Raw genomic sequence first — 18,976 nt, 5'->3', positions numbered from 1 at the left:
TCTGTGTGTGTGTGTGTGTGTGTGTGTGTGTGTGTGTGTGTGTGTGTGTGATTTTAGCAGTAAAAACCATAACTATACACACTTCAGAAAGGGCGGGTCCCACCAGGCTGTTATCAGTCATGGGTCCCCATGACATGCATATGTGTGCGTGTGTGTGTGTGTGTGTGTGTGTGTGTGTGTGTTTGTGTGCTTTTGTGTGAGTGAGTGGGTGAGTAAGTGTGAATGCACACCGTGTGCTGGGAAAATGGACAGACTGCGAGGACAAAGCATGTACATTTCATACACTTTTCTTTTGTTCTACATTGTGGAACCTGCATGTGTGTGTTTGTCGTGAATGTGAGAAGCAGAAATATTGTGACAGAAGTTACAACACAAGCAGCCAAACAGACGAAATGGAAACGTCCTAAACGGCGTTGTTCCTGGTGACTTCATGCAACATCTGTCAAGTGAAAATGGAGCCGTTGCACATCTGGATTCTTAGCTCGTGAGACAATCATTTCACAGCCGGGGCGACTACGGCCTTTTGTGTGTCTGTGGAAATGAACGTGTCTCGACGTGTGACAGGTTGATAACAGACACTCGCTAAGTGTGTTCAAACAGAGGTGATTTGTGTGGAAAAAAATGTTTTTTTGCGGTTGTGGAAGCATTTTAGGAACGTGCAAAGCTGTGAGGTTAGGATGCTCAAAAGATGGAAAAACAGACATTTATACATATATGAATAATACATAAATATCTACAGATGCAAAGCAGGAAACCATGTGTGGAAATCAACAATGCAGACTACACTGTGTCTTCCACCGCTAAGTCCAGCCAGCCAATGAGAGCACCTGATTGAATTGAAGGGAATATACTAATGTTTGTTTTTTATAATCTTCTAGACTTCCATGCAAAATATCTTCTTGGAGCGACGACTACTTTACAGAAGTCATTTGCTGCTGTTTATTCATGTGTAACGCATGAAACTAATTTAAATTTGCTTTTACTTGATGATCCGTCTAAACAAAACATAAGCCTTCATTTGGTGTTGCCAGTGTGTTTGTCCATCAGTGTGTGCACTGTTTTCCACCAGAAGTTACTCCCTCAGATCTCAGTTATTGGCGTGTTTATCAGTCAGTCACCTTGGTTTATTTGTAACGTAGCTCATTTGTATTTTATGTGTTATAATGGACTTAAAGATTTCAAAGAGCAAAGCTTGACATGAACCCAAAACTGGGATACAATTTTGTTTTTTAAACCTCTCTGTCTCTGCCAAAAACTTCCCTCGATGTCAGCCTCCCTCATCTTTTTCTGGCTCGTCGCTCTCCGGCGGTCTCTTTCTGTCCCTCCTATCTCTGTCCCCAGACCAGTCGGATGACAAGAGGAGATCAGAAAAAAACACAGCAAAGTTTCCATTGAGGGAGAGAGAGAGAGAGAGAGAGAGAGAGAGAGAGAGAGAGAGAGAGAGAGAGAGAGAGGAAATGGTAAGAGAAGGAACTTCTTGCAGACAGGAAGTGGGGGGGGGGGTGCCGCTTGCCTCAGCGACAGTATTTTCCACATCCGCCGCCGCTGACTACAAACAAAAGAAAGAAAGAAAAAAGGCCTTGCCCTCCGTAAACAACAGAGAGAGAGAGAGAGAGAGAGAGAGAGAGAGAGAGAGAGAGAGAGAGAGAGAGAGAGAGAGAGAGCACGGAGGCCCTGAAGCGTAGAGTTTACCATCGACCAGCCGAATATTAGCGCCCACATCCCCAGATTATTTGACTTCATTCATTTAACGGCACACTTGTCTGCTAAACTGTGCGATTACGGCGTCGCCACCAACGCGTGAGGAAACGCACACGTGTTGTTGCTTCTTTGCTTTCACCGAGATAACTAGTGTAACGTAAGGCAACCAGACATCGCGCACCGGCATGCAGAGGGTTGAGCAGAGGGTGACTCTGGGTTACAGATGTGTCGCGTGCAGCAGCAGCAGCAGCAGCAGCAGCAGCAGCAGCAGCAGGGGAAACACTGATGCTGGCTTCTGTTTTCAACGGAGAAGTGCTTCGGAAACAACAAGCCTGATATCACTCACCACAAGGTCCCCTTGCAGATATAAATATTGCTACTGTCTTAAGTCTGCAACGTCTACAAGCACACACACACACAAACACACACACACATGCATGCAGACAACATGAAGCTGCCCTTAGGGTGGTGCAGGCTAAACAAGGTGCATTAAAGGCTCGGAGAGCGCACGATAAATCACTCAGCAGCCGAGGCCGACGAGTGGGAAAAGTAATGAATGGCTTCGCGGGAAAAAAATAAATAAATAAAGTGATGGCTACCGTCAAGGCGAGAGCAGTGGACACCTGAAGGAAGAAACAAATAAGACGTGGCGAGATGTTTGTGATGTGGCGGATCAGTTCACGCAGTAGCTACACACTGTTGTGCGATGATAAGGAGGACGTGTTTCCAAATTGAGGTCACCGTATGGAACATTGAAGAGCACGTCTGACTAGATCGAGCCGCAAGTCAGAGCACTCCAAATGAAACCGACGAGCAGAAGGACCCAGGTCGTGTTAATATGCAGCCACTCGGATATATATATATATATATATATATACAAATATAGGTTGTTATTTGTTATCTGTTTCTGCACAAACAGGTTGCATGCACGCATAGAGCAGGGTTCCCCCAGCGTGTCTCTGACAGCTCTGAAACCATGTGAAACCGCACTTTTACACATATGCACTGGATGCCATGCTAGTAATAGACACTCCTTCACCCAAAATGTCAGTCTCAGCCACTGCGGGTCGACCTCGCTCCTCATTAACCGGGGCGAGAGAGAGAGAGAGAGAGAGAGAGAGAAAGAGAGAGAGAGAGAGAGAGAGAGTGTGTGTTCTCTCTTGAACATGCACATACACCAGAAAACTCACACAGAAACACCAAATGCAGAATTGACCCGTGTTTCCCCTTACACAATAAACCAAGCAGGCGCTCACACACACTCACAAACTTGGACACACATCCATAAACTTACAGACTCTTTGTCACACACACACACACACACTAACACACACAGCTGTGAGAGGGAAACTCAGTTTGACGTCACAGAGTTGCTACGCAACCGGCCGCTGTGGTAGCGAAGATTTTCCACTGCAGCGCAAACACAGTGTGTGTGTGTGTGTGTGTGTGTGTGTGTGTGTGTGTGTTTATGTGTGTGTGTGTCGGTATGTGTGCGTGCATGTGTGTCCGTGTGTGCGCCGACCCGCTCGAGTTACAGTTCAGGACATTATGAAGAAGCGAAAAAAAGAAGCGTTTTCTTCCAGTTCAAAACAAGCGGTGCTTTTGTTGCGCAGGTGAAGATTCACGTTCGGGTCCCCGAGAGAGAAAAAGGGATGTGAGTCAGTGTGGCGTTGGTGACAGCACGGCAGTTCGAGAACAGTGACTGTGCTGCAATGTGGTGTGTGCAGAGGGTGTGTCTACATTATATGCAGATATGTGTGTGTGTGTGTGTGTGTGTGTGTGTTTCACAGCACGGGTGCAGTCCGCATTCCAAAAGACAAATCTGTTTATATAATGGACGCATATTATGATGAACAACACGTGTATCAAAATGTGTCCAGATGGGCCCCGAGCTTTACTCGCAGTGCCTCCTGCATCACATGCTGTGTGTGTGTGTGTGTGTGTGTGTGTGTGTGTGTGTGTGTGTGTCATGGTGAGGCCTCCGTGCTGCTCTAGCTCAGGGTTTCTTTCATCAATCTTTCTGAACAGCTGAAAACATGATTGTGGTTTTTTTTTTCTTCTTTTCGATACGACGTACAGGCCTAAGAGCCGCTCCCGCCAAGTTTTGGCAGCGAGTATGAGTACAAAACATTTTCAAAAGTGGCAGTCGAAGCGGGTTGAAAATGCTTCAAATAATCTTTTTTTTCTTTTAGAACATAAGCGAATGTATTTATCTTTAGAATATAAACAACGTCAGATCTCTTTTTTCCGTTCATCTTATTGTGAAACAGAATAGAAAAGCAGTTAATGATCATAATTCAAAGACAAGAGCCGACACATGTTTTGCATTTTGCGTTTGATAAACCAGTCAAACTACTGACCCAATTATCAAAGTGAGTTCTGCATTAATCATTAATCTTCTGCAGCTGAAGACTTATTGTTAGTAAGAAATCAAGGGGATTCAGTGGTATTTGTGTACATTATCTTATGTGTTAATGCTACTTGGCGAGTTGTTTTTTCATAACCCTTTTAAGTCTCTGGATATCTTCTTGACAAAGAAGCTTTTTCATGCATCTCCACGAGGTTTCATGTGTTTGCTTTGAAACTCCTCTGATGGGCGTGGAGCCGATGCTTAAAGGCAAAAGTACAAACGGAAAGCAAACAACCGGGTTTCACCTCAGCGAAGAAGAAACTCCGCCGCGGGCCGATCCTTTCCCCAGGACTCAACTGAAATAATAATAATAATAAAAAAAAAAAAAGAACAAGATACCAATCTGTTGCAGGTGCCCTTTTTCTGCCAATTTACTCTGGAAAGCCTGTCAGTACATTTGTGCCTTCCAGCCTTGGAGAGATGCCCAGCAGTCAAAAGATCAGCCAGATAGAGTCTATATATGGCTCTGCTCAGCTTCCAGCCTCTACTTGTTAAGCGTGTAACACTCCTTAAAAAAAATGAGTTGATATAATCCAAAAAGCTGATGACCGCGGCAGAGCAGATGTGTTTATACAGGACATTGAAACGTCACGCTTACTCGGGTTGAATAACTACAAAGAAGCAATGATGAGTGGGGAGTCCTTATTCTCATGTTTCTCTCCAGTGTGTCGAGAGTCACACGTCTACGTCCGAGCGTACATCTGAGTGTGAGTGACGTCCTTTAGGTGGAGAGTTCAGTGTCAAACAAAGTCAAGTCGCTCCTGCAGTCAATCGCAATGAGAAAAAGGGACCTGGCTAGAGTTTGCGACACAATTTATCCTCCCATGCTTCTCTTCTCTCTCTCTCTCTCTCTCGCTCTGACAGTCTTACTCTGCAGCTCTTGTCCTCTCTCGCTATCACTCCTCTCCTCTTTCCCACACACCTCCCACACAAAGCTAGCACGCTGTGTATGTGTCCCTGCATGTTCGCCTCCTGCATACATTGCGCCGGCTTTTCCCCAGAAACTGCGCGAGGCTACGGACGAGAGCTTGGTTGACGTCTTTGTGTGGCATCCAGACTGTTTGCCAGCCAGCAGTGAGCCCTCAGGCACCTCAGTCGGCTTTTCGATCAAGAGCTTCGGTCCCTTTTCTTAAAAGAATGACCACGAGTATGCAAAGAGCAACACAAACACTATTCAAATCCAATCAGCCAAATTCATTTAAACAAATAGTTTGGAGCCCAATGTCACCTGAGAGGGCCGGATGCATTAGTTTAGTGAGGAGGAGGAGAGGGGGGAGGGGATCAATCGATTAGATGGCATCGTGACATGAATATTGAATTTATTTCTGCTGGCTGCCTCTCATGATGAACGCGAACGTGGATTATTTGGTTTGGAGGATTCGCGGATCTATAGAGTGTGTCTGGAAGCGCGCAGGTGCTGCATTGATGGTCACCTCTCAGCTCCAGAGCTCACAGATGATTCACGACAGTTCAACTGATACGAAGTCGACATGACGAGCACGACCGTCCTTAAGCCGCAGGAAAAAAAATTTTTTTTTTCTTTTTGGCAGTTTCTTCAAGAAAAACACTTCTGGGACATCGCTGCAGAGAAGCTGGCATGTAATGAGTTACACAATCCTTCATTAAATCGCTTTTTCAAAGCAGAAGTGAAATGGCCCTGTGAACTCATCCTGGCTACAAACAAAAACACATCCACCCACCTACACACACACACACACACACACACACACACACACACACACACAAACAGGCCTCAGCCTCCTCTTTGAACGGCGTCCAAATGCAGGCAGAGCCTAAGTGTGTGTGACTGGCAAATTCTCTCGCTTTCCCTTTTTTCAATCACCCTTGTTTTCTTTCTTTCTTTCTCTCTCTCTCACACACACACACCCTCATGTTACCCTCACACGAATAAAACCCCTGCACACACACGCACACAAACACACACACACACACACACACACACACACACACAGGTCGGGGCACAGAGCTAGCTTTGTTGCTGTGAATGTCAACCATTACTAAGGCAGAGAGCTCTGGCCAATTTGACACAGGAGCACCCAGCAACATGCACGGGCCCATTCGAACACGCACACACAACACACACACACACACACACACACACACACTCACACACAATCACACTTACACACGTTTTGAGGCACGGTCGTTAACTGAGACCCACAGACGGACTCTTTCCCAGATCTGAGCGAGATTCGTTGCCAAATCACCAGTTCAGAGCGTTTCAAATTCTAAACATGCCGAGGTTCACCGTCTGAGTCCTCCGCCGTGTTAGCAAATACAATATTTCCATCATCCAAACCGCTTCTCCTCTTTGGGGTCGCGGGGCGCTGGAGCCAATCCCAGCTGTCAACGGGCAATTAGCCTCCGCTGCAACCTATATTTCACAGAATGGATGAAACATTTGACCTGTTTTCCAGCTACTTCAGACTGGATCCAATCCAAGAACATTTTGTTGGATCGTGACACTTTGTCCAATTCCAGTTGCCCCTTGACCTTCCCAGACCATCTATTTGTCTAACTTTCCCTTTGAGAGGGATATTCGGCAATCCGGGCTGAAGCAGTTTCCGGAGGTCATTGCCATTCACAACTGCAAAAGGTCTACACTGGAGACACACACACACACACACACACACACACCAGCAGACGCTCTCACTTACTGCTTTCTGTTGCGACGTGAGCACCGCCGGGTTGAGAAGCTGCTCCCCTTTCTCGGTATCACTCGAGATGTCCTCCTCCGACTCCTCCCAGGACGAGGAGAAACCGGCTGAGGACGCCGAGGACGACGACAGTTTCCTGAGGGAGTGGGTGGAGAAGTTCAGCCCGGGGGCGGGGCTCGAACCCGCGTTCGGGCTGCAGCCGAGTCCTCGGTCGGACCCGAGGCCTTCGGGAGCTTGAGGCTGGCCTTCCAGGCCGTGGTCGGTGATGATGACGGCGGGGATGGAGGGAGGGATGCAAGGAGCGTGGTTCGGGGTGTCATCGGTGTCCGGCAAACAAGGCGGGCTCTCCGCGCTCCGTGTCGGAGGAGAAGCGGCGATTTCGGGGTGAACCTCCAACCTGCCGGCCTCCGTCTGCAGCGGCGTCTCAAGACACGCCCGGTCCTCTCTCTCGACCGTCACTTCTCTCTCTGTCCGTTCGCTTTCACCTCCCAAAATGTGTCTGTTTTCTACCTCCCCTCCGTCTTTTTCTCCCCCTTTCTCCTCTCCGTCTGTTGTTGCGTTCTGGTTCAATGTCTCGAGGGAACCCCGAGCGGCAGACGCTTCGTCTAAACCGGGGGTTTGCCTCGTTGGTTCCGACCGGCAGCCATTTTGACCGACCGGAGTCTTGTTTTCTGTGTTTGTTTTCGTAGCGCTGTTGTCCCTTTCATCTTCTTTCCGCCCTCCGTCTCTCCCTTCTCCCTCTGTAGTTTCTTCCTCCCGTTCTTGTCCATTTTGGACGACCCAGAGAGCTCTACTCTCTCGTGGGTGGGTCATCGGGCATTGGAGGGCTGCGTTTCCTTGGCCGGGATGAGGAGGGGCTTGGCCGGTTGCTCGTCGCGGGGAGCGAGGGCTCCGCTGGAGCTCCGTGTTCAGCACTTGGGCACGAATTCCGGAAATGTGGGCCTCAAAAATTCCCACTTTTCCCCTCACCTGGAAGACAGAGAAGACAGAAAGGCTCGAGTGTTGTGAAGTTTGTTCCCTTGGTTTATTTATAAGCACGTTTCTTTGATGTATTTCTTCATATTTTAGGGCGCTAATCCTTTCACAGGTGCACTGGTGTCCACTTTAGTGACGACAAAATATCACAAAATATCATCACAATCTCCTGCCAGTGTTATGAAAAGGAAAAAGGAAGGATTTTTTGAGAATTTCTCAATTTTTGGCACTAAACTGACTAAACTGTGAAAGGAAAAACAGTGCCTGCCGTCTGCAGAGAACAGTAGTAGTCTGAAGCTGATGATCACATTTTAGTCTATCTTTAGTTTAATCAATGCATATTTTTTACATTAAGAGATACAAACAGTCCGAGGCAAAACAAAAGCTCACTCGTCACATGGACTCACAAACTTGATTACTGGAGAGATTACAATCTGAGTTTGGGGATGATGGACCATGACGGCGGGAGACGCTAATTTTGCATGAGGCTGAGAAACATTATTACAAGATTATATTATCAAATTAAAAGCCCTTTTCTCAGAATGACAATAACTGGAAGTCCAATTTTCCATCGTTATCAAAATGCAAGCAAAAAAAAAAGGGTTTTTCTTTCCCTCTTCTGCTTTTGCGCTGCTCGGCTTTCACAGTTTGAGTAACTGCAAACGTTTCAGGGTCAACGGAGCGGAGTGACTTTGGTGTACTTCTTACTGCCATTGTTCTGACGTGCACAGCAAACGTATAATCAAGTGAAATTCTTCAGGGTTTGAATGCGCGGCGGCTCTGGCGTTCCCAGATAAAGACAGAGAGCGGACGAGAGGCAGAAACATGTGAGAGTCACCTCGACGTTCTGCAGCTCTCTGTGTATCTGCAGCAGCTGCGCCTGGCGTCTCCTTTCCTCCCTCCTCTCTCCTTCGGCCGCCTCCCCTGCTCTCTCCTCCCGCCCCTCTCCTTCCCCTCGCTCCTCGCCGCCGGACGAGCTCAGTCGCCGGACCCGCTGGCCCACATTGACCCCCAGGAGCTCGGGGCTCCGCGGGGAGGGGGAGCGAGCGCCGGGGGCGGGGCCGGGAGAGAGCGAGGACGACGGCGAGGGCGAAAGGGGGAAGACGAAGGCTCGACCCGGGGTTCGAGGGCTCGTCTAGGAGCAGACACACACACACAAGTCGGGGGTTATCAAGGGAGGGTTATTTACATGTGGAAGAGCCACATTTCTGTTGTTTACTTATGGCTTTTATTTCAGTCAAACATGGTGTTAAACAGCTCCTACATGTCTGGTTCCTGTCTGTTTTTCAATTAAACTGCCTTTGTGGATCGGATGGATGGAGCGTTGCGTTGAATTCAATTTAATTGAGGAAACAAATAAGCCAAAATGACCAGTACAAATAAATGCTATTTCCCCCTTAATACGTCCAGATATTTTAATGTTAATAACTTTAGCCACAAGAGATAAGCACGTTACCATGAACGCTCAAACACACTGAAACAGTGTAAGAATACATTTGTTGTCTATTTAAAGCACGGATGGAAGAAATGATACACTGTGGCATTTAAGTTCCTCTTTCAGTTCTTTAGTTCATCAACAATGACGCGCTGTATGCCTTCTAATGCTTCTGATGCGTCTATTTATACTATTTGATTAATAACTGATTATAAGCATTACTCATGTTATTAGGCTGCATGGCATGATGGATATCGGCAGAGACAGGGCTGTGCAGAGGAGCCACACGAATAGTGCACGGACATCGCATTGAATACAGATCTGTTATGAGATGGCAGAGTCCACCGTCAGCTGATGGAGTTATTAGTTGTGCTTTTGTAGTCATGCTTAAGTCACATGCCCACCAGCGTAAAATCCTAACACGTTACGAGTTACATAACACTATCTTTAAAAAGCAACTGGTTATACCAGCAACACCTCGAAATGTAATAATGACTTCAACTGCATCGTTTGCAAGAGAATATATGTGCTATTTCTTCTTTCAAACGTTGGATAGGCTTGCTTGACAGGGCAATATATCATTGTTTGTCATTTAACTCACATTTTTCTGGAAACGCCCTACAAAGAACTCCCTCACTGGAGTGTTATGTTTGTGTTTTTTTTGTTTAGGTTCCAGTGTAGATACTGAACTTTAACAAATAAACATGTCCAGTGTTTTTCAGACGTAGTTTACCGTGGGGCTGGTGGTGCTGTAGAGACCTCCGCCCGGCGCTCCACCACCCAGCAGCTGACAGTAGGTGCTCCGATCGGGAACCTGCAGCACAGGTCGACCCACCGGACTGGTTCTAGATCGAGAGGTGGTACTAGAGGAGCCTGGCTGGGAGTGAAACTGATTACTGCTGCGGAGAGGAGAGGGTTGGTTGATTTGTGTGTATTCAGGCTATAACTGTTACAAGTGTTGCATTCAGTGGCCTCTTTCCAGTTAGAAAAACACACCCAGAAATATCATTGAGTAGCTGGTTGTATATATATCTATATATATATCAGACACTTACATGAGGTGAGTGTGACATACTAAAACAACTTGCACTGGAAGGTAATTACAGGTAATCTGATTACATTTTTCTGTAATGTAGACAAAATAAAAAAGCAATCTGAACAGTCCGGTCGAACAGGTTCCCACCTGCAACAGACAATACCCACCAAACACGTTTTTTTTTTTTTAAAGTATGCATTTCCTCTCCGACTCTCGAGGAAAGCGGCTTCGGCTTAAAAGCAACACGAGCCCGAATGTGGCGAAAAGGAAAACACCGACCTGTTCATGACTCCGAGGCCGTTCAGGTTCAGGGCAGAGGCTGCCATCCCCGCGGCCGGGCCAGGGGCTCTGAGGGCCGGGTACACATCTGACAACGTCCCCCCCACCCCCCTCCGAAAGCTGCAGGGAGGTCCGGAGAACGTCTGCTCAGGGTCTCGTCCGCATGCAGTAAGCAGATCCACACTGCCGGGGAAAAAGGAAACGAGTCAAGAAAGCCTCCGTTTAAAAAAAAAAAGAAAAAAAAGGGGACATTGGAAATTAGATTTTCCGTCCCGAGCGACGTCATCACGGACAAAGAAAAGGATTCATGGAGTGCTGTTGTTAACGCAAGACAAGATATATCATTGTTCCAGCTGGGATTAAAAGTAAGAAAAGAAAGTGGAAAGGGGACAGACAGACAGGCAGACAGACAGACAGACAGACAGACAGACAGACAGACAGACAGACAGACAGACAGACAGACAGACAGACAGACAGACAGACAGACAGACAGACAATTGGGAATGTAAATAGTTTGCCTTTTCTTCTGTTAATGTTTCACAGAAACTGAGATTTTTAGAAGGCTAATTTGAATCAAACACCAGTTTTATTGCAATCCCTCGCTCCGTCTATAAATAAATCTACACTCGAATGTCTTTAAAAAACCTTTTAAGAGTCTCACATATTCAACTGTTCACGCACACAACTCGTCTTTTGTCGTAAAAAAGAAGCAGCAGCGCGGTGGCCAATGTCCAGCCGGACGACCATATTTTGCTCGCAGTTTATTCCAAATCTGCTTCTTTAAAGTGACATTCTTTCAGGGAGGGACGTGAGTGAGAGATACTCAGAAAAGGCGAGAGAAAGAAAGGGCAAGAGGAGGTAGAGAGAGTAAAAGAGACAGCAGATTCAAACACAGTCGGAGAAGGAGAGCTGGAAAGAAACATGGAGGAAAGACAACTGTGGGATCTTCTGGATGTCGATAAGAGACGTGTGGAGAGACACCCGGAGTCAACCAATGAGGGCTTTTCTCTCTCTCTCTCTCTCTCTCTCTCTCTCTCTCTCTCTCTCTCTCTCTCTCTCTCTGCAGAAGACAGACATGTTTACTGCAGCATGTTTGTGGTCTTGTTTTCCTAGTTGATTGACAGTGTTTACAGTGATTATGACGTCACAGGAGACTAATTTGTTCCAACACGTATAACCAAATAAAAAAAAGCGGTTGTTCTCTGCTTCTATCAAAATAATATGATCATTTTGAATTGAAAATGAACTTTATTCAGCCGTGCAACACGGCAAGGGTTTAGCACTCCTTCCTGAACCCAGACGGCTGGGAGGTGAACTCCTCTCCGAACGGCTGTTTTGAGTGATTTATTGGATGGACCCTCGGGCTTCCACTCACGATGCAGCCAAATGTCGATCATGCTTTCCTTTTAACGCAGCGTGTCGCCTCACGTCCAGCTCCAGACAGGTAGAGACAACCGAAACGAGCTGCATGCAAATAGGCCTCGCTGTGCAACAGGAGAGGGAAGGGGGAAGGGGGGGGGGGAGCTGCTCGTGTCGGAAAACTGCGCAACACTTGCAGAAATGTCCAATGTCACAACGGCGGATTTGCGGAATGTGTCCGTGCTTATTGTCACTTTTGAAGACTAGAAAATGCAAAATGTAGAGACGCCCCTTAACTCCAGCGCCGAGGGTTTGATTGGTGGACTTAGAGTCTGCTTTGTATACCACGTGAGATAAGCACGAGCGGTCGTTACTGGCTTCTGAACTACAGGCAAATCCTCTTTTCCTTTTTTTATATACATTTTAGATGCCAAGCGATCGTTTTACACATAAATATCAAGTGATTCTTCCTTTCATACGTCAGTGAACCGGCAGGAAAGGACGACTGAAACATCGGACACTGAGGACAATGATATCAAGAGATCATGCAATGTTACTTTTTCAACATTGTGCTATATTATTACCAGTATATGAGGTGCAAATGTGCGTATTATTACGTTTTAACTATCGTGCAGAATATGACTTGACTGTTTCAGCTTATTTATTTTACTGAATTCATCTTACTTCGGTTTAGCACTTTGTGTTAGCATTACGTAATCTATGACTATATTGTATTTTAAATGTTCATACATTTACTCTACTGTTCTTTTCTTATCCTTCTGTTGTACTTCCTTATCCATCTGTTGCACAATAACTACCTTCAGGATTAACAAAGTATGACATAAATACACACTAATGTTTAAAGTTTTAGGGTCACTTAGAAATGTCCTAATTTTTTGAAAGAAAAGCAATAAAGATAACATTAAATTAATCAGAAATACACTCTATACATTGTTTATGTGGTACATTTGACTATTCTAGGTTTAATTGTCTGTTTTTTAATGAAATATCTACATTTCCAGCAGCCATCGCTCCAGTGTTCTGATGGTACATTGTGTTTGCGAATCGCCTTAGAAGACTAATGGATGAGTAGAGAACCCTTGAAACCCTGTGTGCATTAGTACCTTTGTACATTAGCACAGCTGAAAACAGTTCTGCTTGTGAGAGACGCTATAAAACCGGCCTTCCTTTGAGCTAGTTGAGTATCTGGAGCATCATTTGTGGGTTCCATTAAACTCTCAAAATGGCCAGAAAAAGAGAACTTTCATGTGAAACTCTCCGGTCTGTTCTCGTTCTTAGAAATGAAGGCTATGACATGCCAGAACTTGCAAAGAAACTTTTGACCTGTAGTGTATCTGCGTGTGTCGTGGAGAACGAAAACACATTTCTAACATTTTTTTCACACCATGTGATCGCTTCTGTCTTGCAGAACGGCCAACAACACCCAACTGAAGCTCCGACATCTGGAAGACGAAACAGCTGTTCAGTCTCATTCAAGCACGCAGGTATGCTAGCCATCGTGTGCTGACCCGCCAGAAACCGCCCCGGGGATGCGTTGCCAGATAAGTTGAGACGTCGGCCATGAAGGCTGGGGCCAAACGTGGGATTTCCTTGTTGGGGAGTGACGCAGTTAGAGAGAGAGAGAGAGGCAGGAAACTCTCTTAATGGCTTCTCTCTCTCTCGAGTAGTTTACTCACCGCCGGTGCAGCTTTCTCACACTGTATAATCACTTCCCTCTGCTCATTGGACACTAACGTTTCAGTGAAAACAGCACGATTCAGGCCAGAGAGTCGATAACATAGACAGGGAGAGAGAGAGAGAGAGAGAGAGAGAGAGAGAGGACACAGTGCAGGACAGGGACCGAGAGAGAAAGACAGAAGAGCGAGGATGGAAAGAAAGAGGTGTTTACGGGCTATTTTGGTTCAGTTGTCTATTCTGACTCTTTCATGCAGAAGTAGCGGATTTACTTTCAGTGAAACGGCTCAGCTGCTGTAATGAAGCGGCGCCGGGCACCGGAAAGGATTTTCACACTGCATGTTGAACATGGTCAGCTGCATCCCGAAGACTTGTCCTTTCCTTTCTTTATTTTTTTTTGCTCTAAAGGACAGTTGCAGGCTCGACTAGTCGCGTATGAAAGTATGAAAAAAGGTAGAAAACCCCGGGCTGATTTAAGTGTATTTGACGTGGGCTTGCTTTCAAAGTGGCTTCAGGAGAAGAAGAAAAAAAGGCCCGAGCAGAAGGACTGCATATGGCGGAGGACATCCCCCTGCTGACCTGCTTAAAACAAACGCAGTAGATTTCTCGGGATGAAAAAAAAAGGCCTTTACGCAACACATTTTGTCTCCTGGATCCCACTCTGACACCCACTTGTGTCCACCTCTCTGTCCAGAGAATGTGTCGGCAGAGAAACAGGACAATTATTGACCGAAAAATGACTTTGCACCGCAAAGAAAATGCAGCATTTAGCACAGAAATGCGGGCTGTGGAGAGCGCGGTGTGTGTCTGTGTTTCAGCGCGGCCTCGTGTCAGAGTGAGTGGGACTGCTTGAGTGTTCAAACTGTCCACTTGCCTACACAAGTGGGCAATAAACCCACGTACAGAACGCTGAGCGCCACTCAGCCGAGGGAAAGTTTCAAAGATGCTGATGCCGGTGGTTCCTTGAAATGCAAAAGAAAAGCAGATGGCAGGAGGGAGGGAAATATGACGATATTATACAATGAGTCAGATATTTTTCTCAGGTTTTCTGTCGCATTACACAGTAGGTCATTTCATATCTCAATGACAATATATACATATATTACAGTATAGCATGTGTACTGGTAATTCAATAGTTAAATATTCTATTAGAAAAATCTACATGTTTGTATATATATATATATATATATATATATATATATATATATATATATATATATATATATATATCTGTGATAAATAGCTTTACTTTAGGACAGAAATATTGAGATTTTCTGAGAAATGTGTGCTTGTTATTACCAACAATGTAGTTGTGTATCACAATATAATAATATAGGACATTTCCTTGCAATAAGGATGATACATTATCATATTTAATTATCACCCAGTCCTACTATTTATGCTGTTGAAATCCATTTAATATCTCTGTAGGAGGTCATTGTGGGGAATGTCACACATCAACGAGCAGGACTAGTCTGTGGTAAGGTTGGATTTTTTTATATAACGTTTTGTGTCATTATAATGGGACTTTATTTGTCAGGTATTTAACACATGCCGCCCAATCTGTCATTTAATATCCTTCAACAGAGCTTTCTGGAAACTTCGCTTTCTCACAATCAATACTGTGATCCCACAGCAGATGGGACACAGCACACTTAATACTTCATGGTTCCCAGAAGGGAAAGTGGCCTCGAGAAGGCCTCGAGGGGCTTATAAACACCATTACATAGAAGTAAAGCATCAACAACTAGTTGATTAGCCGATTAGCGATTAATTAGCAACTATTTTGATAATAGATTATTGGTTTTAAGTACTTTTCTAAGCAAAACATTGGCAGACACGTCATTTCCAGTGTGTTTTTCTTTTGTTTTTCTTTTACAAACCTGCTCCCTGAATATTTTTTTTAGGTTTGAACAACATAAGCTTGTCACTGTTACCTGACATTTTATTGACCAAACAATGAATGGATCAACGGAGAAGATACTCAGCAGACTGAGAGATGACGCAAGCCGCATCCCGAGAAATAACCTTTGAGCAACTGCATGTCTTGTGATCTATGATGCTAATTAATACGAAGAGTGCTGGATCTGGTTGCAAGCTGGAAAAATAGTCAATTAAGCCCCAAGTGTAACGGATGTGTTGTCGCCTCCAGCTGGCTTAAGCAAACAGTGATGCACAAAACATTCAGGAATAGCTGAAGGGCAAATTTGTACAGACAGAAAGCCTACAAATGGATGCCAATATTTGAGTTTAATATCTTCTGCATAAATAACACTGTGTTACACCCATCCGTGGGAAGCTGGTGTTGCATCTGAGGACAGCAGATGTCATTAAAGCAGCTGCTATTTAAAAATGAGTGCATCTGTAAACACAACCCATATATTACAGAAGTAAGTCTCAAGAAGACCACGTACCTCGAGTACTTCATGCACATTTGAACGAGACAATAGGAATGAAAACTACTTCACTAGTTGGATTTCCACAGCTACTGAACGGGCGACTCGAGGCCTGCAGTCCTCACAACTTTCTCAGTTACCTCTCCATCTCCAGCGGAGGAGGTGGTGGTGTAACTACAGTGTAATAAACTCTCTCCCCCCCCCTCTTACCTCCGTGCTGTCTCGTGCTCTCCAAGGGTTCTTTCCTCCGGGACACGTTGTGTTGTCTTGAGGGTTTCAGACGGACACAAACAGCGAGAAACCGAGAGGATGGCTCTCCTCGGTCGGTGACACGCAACGATCCGGCTCCTTGTGCACCAGAAACAAAACGTGCCGTCTCTTGAGTTGTGTGTGTGTGTGTGTTGTTTTTTCTTCTTCTTCTTTCTTCTTCTTCTTCTTCTTCTTCTACATAAACGAACTCCTTCGACGCTGCCGACGGATCTTTTTTTTCTATCGCTTCTTCACCTTTTCAACCAAAAAGAAAAAATCCTCCTCCTCCTCCTCTTCCACAGAAGAAAAAGAAGGAGATTTAAAAAAAAAAAAAAAGTCTTTTCTCTCAGGTTATTTCAAGGAGAACAACTTCAAAGCCCGCCGCTGGATACATAGTTCCTCGGGAGGTTTGTGTAGTCAGTCATGTGTGCCGCTCGACAGCACTGTGCTCGTAGTAAAGCGCTGTTTGTCTGCGAGTTTGAAGCCGGAAGCGACCAGACAGCCTCTCTCTCTCTCTCTCTCTCTCTCTCTCTCTCTCTCTCTCTCTCTCTCTCGCTCTCTCTCTCTCTCTGTGTGGAAAACCGTGCACGCGCACTAGTTTTGTTTGTCGCCAGTTTGAGCGTGCACGTGCAGTGCGGGGGAAGCCCTCACAGCTCCGCGCGCTCTTCTTGGCGTATAGAGAGAAAAAAGAGTCTGCTACTTTCCAGGTGCACGTTAATGCATCTCCAGTTAATTATAACGTGGCTTTCTGAAATGGGTCACACATGACGAGCAGCCTACTTTTTATTTGGAGTATTTTAAGTAGCCTATTTATTTTTTTTCAATGACAAAAACACATTTGAAACACACCTGCTGTTGAGTAAAAGATCTGAGTACCCCTATAGGGATACACCATTGTCCGTCATTACAAGTGGGCTATTATTGGCAGAATTTACTTAGGCATGTAATGTAAGTATCTAAAAGTGCTCATTAAGCAGATTTACTTCCCTCCAAGTGTTCAATCACTAGATAAAGGCATGTAGGCTTATAATGTATTGGATTACAGATGTATTAACATGTAACACTATTAGATGTTGCAGCAGCTTGAGGAAAAGTTTACTACTTTATGTTTTAGTGAATTATAGCACTTGTAAAGTGCTATAAATAATATGCATTAATATTATTATTATTGTATATGCTGTCAGTCGTTTAAAGGTACACTGTGTGGATTTGGCGCCAAACAGGGGTGAGGTTGCAGATTGCAGCCAACTAAAACTTCTCCCATGTGCCACAAGCATGTAGGAGAACTAGACTGTGGTTAAGGTGAAAACATGCATTGGTCTATTGTGTTTTGTTTGTCCGTTCTGGGCTTCTGTAGAAACATGGCGACCGGTTCCGTGACGATGTGGATACAAACAACTCATTCAAAGGCAACAAAAACACAACGATTCTTATTTTCAGGTGATTATACGCTAAAGAAAAGATAATAATAAATATGATGTTCCATTTCCACCAATATACCCCATTAAATGTTTTATAAACTGATTCATTTCCCATGTAAAGTTATAATCTGAAAAGCTAATCATCAAATAAACCCCATCCAAAATGGAAAGTAGCACATACATTTACGCTCATATAAATATATACTTAGTACAACTTGACTGGTTGAGTAAATGTACTTTTTCCGTATGCAAGAATGTAAAAATAAAAAACAACACGTGTATTAACGCTAAAAGCGACAACACTGCACAAACGTCATAAGCTAGGCGGCTTCACTGGTTGGCGAGCTGCTTGTGGAAAAGTGATTAAACTTCCGTCACACAGGTGTTTTCAATCACTTTGGCTAATTAGACCTCTAACCAGGTTCCAATTATCTCCCTTTTTGCCCGAGGGCCAAGTCGTTACAGGCCATCAATTAAAGGAAATATACGACGGGAAGACAAATAGTTTAACGACTTAAATGTGGGAGTAATAGTGCTAAAAAGAAATAAAATAGATTTTAAAAGGGGAAGGCTGATTTTAAAGGAGCTTGTTTTCATCTGCTGTCCCCTTTTTTTTTTTGAACTGTTAATCCAGCAGCTATCCAAACACGAAAATGTAAACAACATAGAAAACACTTAAAGCTGTTGTATTACAAATCACATTTACAATATTCACCGAAAAAACGTACAAAAAGTCACTGAATTCCTGTGTCTGTGGCCACGTGTCCATGATTTACCGTCTGTACTCTGTTTGTACACCGGTATATAAAGAATGGCTGGAGGTACTTTGGGAAGGCCACACAAAAGGACTTTGGCCTCATTTAGGTCCCGGCGCACCGTCGGATGTCAGGAGGAAGGCGAGGTTATTTCTTTGTCCTGGCGGTGTTTTTTTTATCAAGGGTGGAGAAATGTTGACCACGGGTGTGGATGTAGGCCTGTGGCTTACAGGAACACTTCAAGGAAACACTCTCTAGCTTCTCGATATGGGCGGTGGTGATTGTGTTTTCAATAAAAGGATGTCAGAGAAATGTCCTTCTAAGTGTCGGGAGACCACACCGCCGCTTCAGCAGAATATCAAAACCCAAAGACACAAAAATTCATTCCTGGTTGTGGAAGTTGCAAAACCTGGACGAGCTAGTAACCATGGACACAGGAGGAAGAGAAAGGAAACACTTTGCCCGAGACGTGTGGGGGCCGAGTGTCGACAACGAGTCTGGAGAGCTCGAATATAAAGCTAGAAAAACTGCTGGAAATATCCTCCAGCTATTCTTAATCTTTCCTTCATCAGCAAAGCAAAGATTGT

General features: G+C 44.9%; 1 protein-coding gene across 2 annotated transcripts in view; it reads right to left on the bottom strand.

The window, feature by feature from the left end:
* The window catches only part of itpkb (inositol-trisphosphate 3-kinase B), a 29,624-nt gene extending 12,952 nt beyond the window's left edge, over nt 1–16,672 (bottom strand). The window contains exons 1-5 of one of the 2 annotated variants that reach the window (XM_068577022.1): nt 16,175–16,672; nt 10,515–10,697; nt 9,933–10,098; nt 8,603–8,899; nt 6,790–7,758 (exon numbers count right to left, since the gene is read on the bottom strand). In XM_068577022.1, the coding sequence (XP_068433123.1) occupies nt 6,790–7,758; nt 8,603–8,899; nt 9,933–10,098; nt 10,515–10,561 (1,479 nt within the window). In that variant the 5' untranslated portion in view covers nt 10,562–10,697; nt 16,175–16,672. The remainder of the gene's footprint in view (nt 1–6,789; nt 7,759–8,602; nt 8,900–9,932; nt 10,099–10,514; nt 10,698–16,174) is intronic. The other variant, XM_068577023.1, reaches the window with a different exon arrangement.
* Between the last annotated feature and the right edge of the window lie 2,304 nt (nt 16,673–18,976).

Source organism: Clinocottus analis, unplaced genomic scaffold, assembly GCF_023055335.1.
Source record: "Clinocottus analis isolate CAN_PGR_092001 unplaced genomic scaffold, fCliAna1.0.p SCAF_15, whole genome shotgun sequence".
NCBI lineage: Eukaryota > Metazoa > Chordata > Actinopteri > Perciformes > Cottidae > Clinocottus > Clinocottus analis.
Note: the sequence above shows the minus strand (reverse complement) of the source record. Positions and strands in the feature narration are given on the sequence as shown.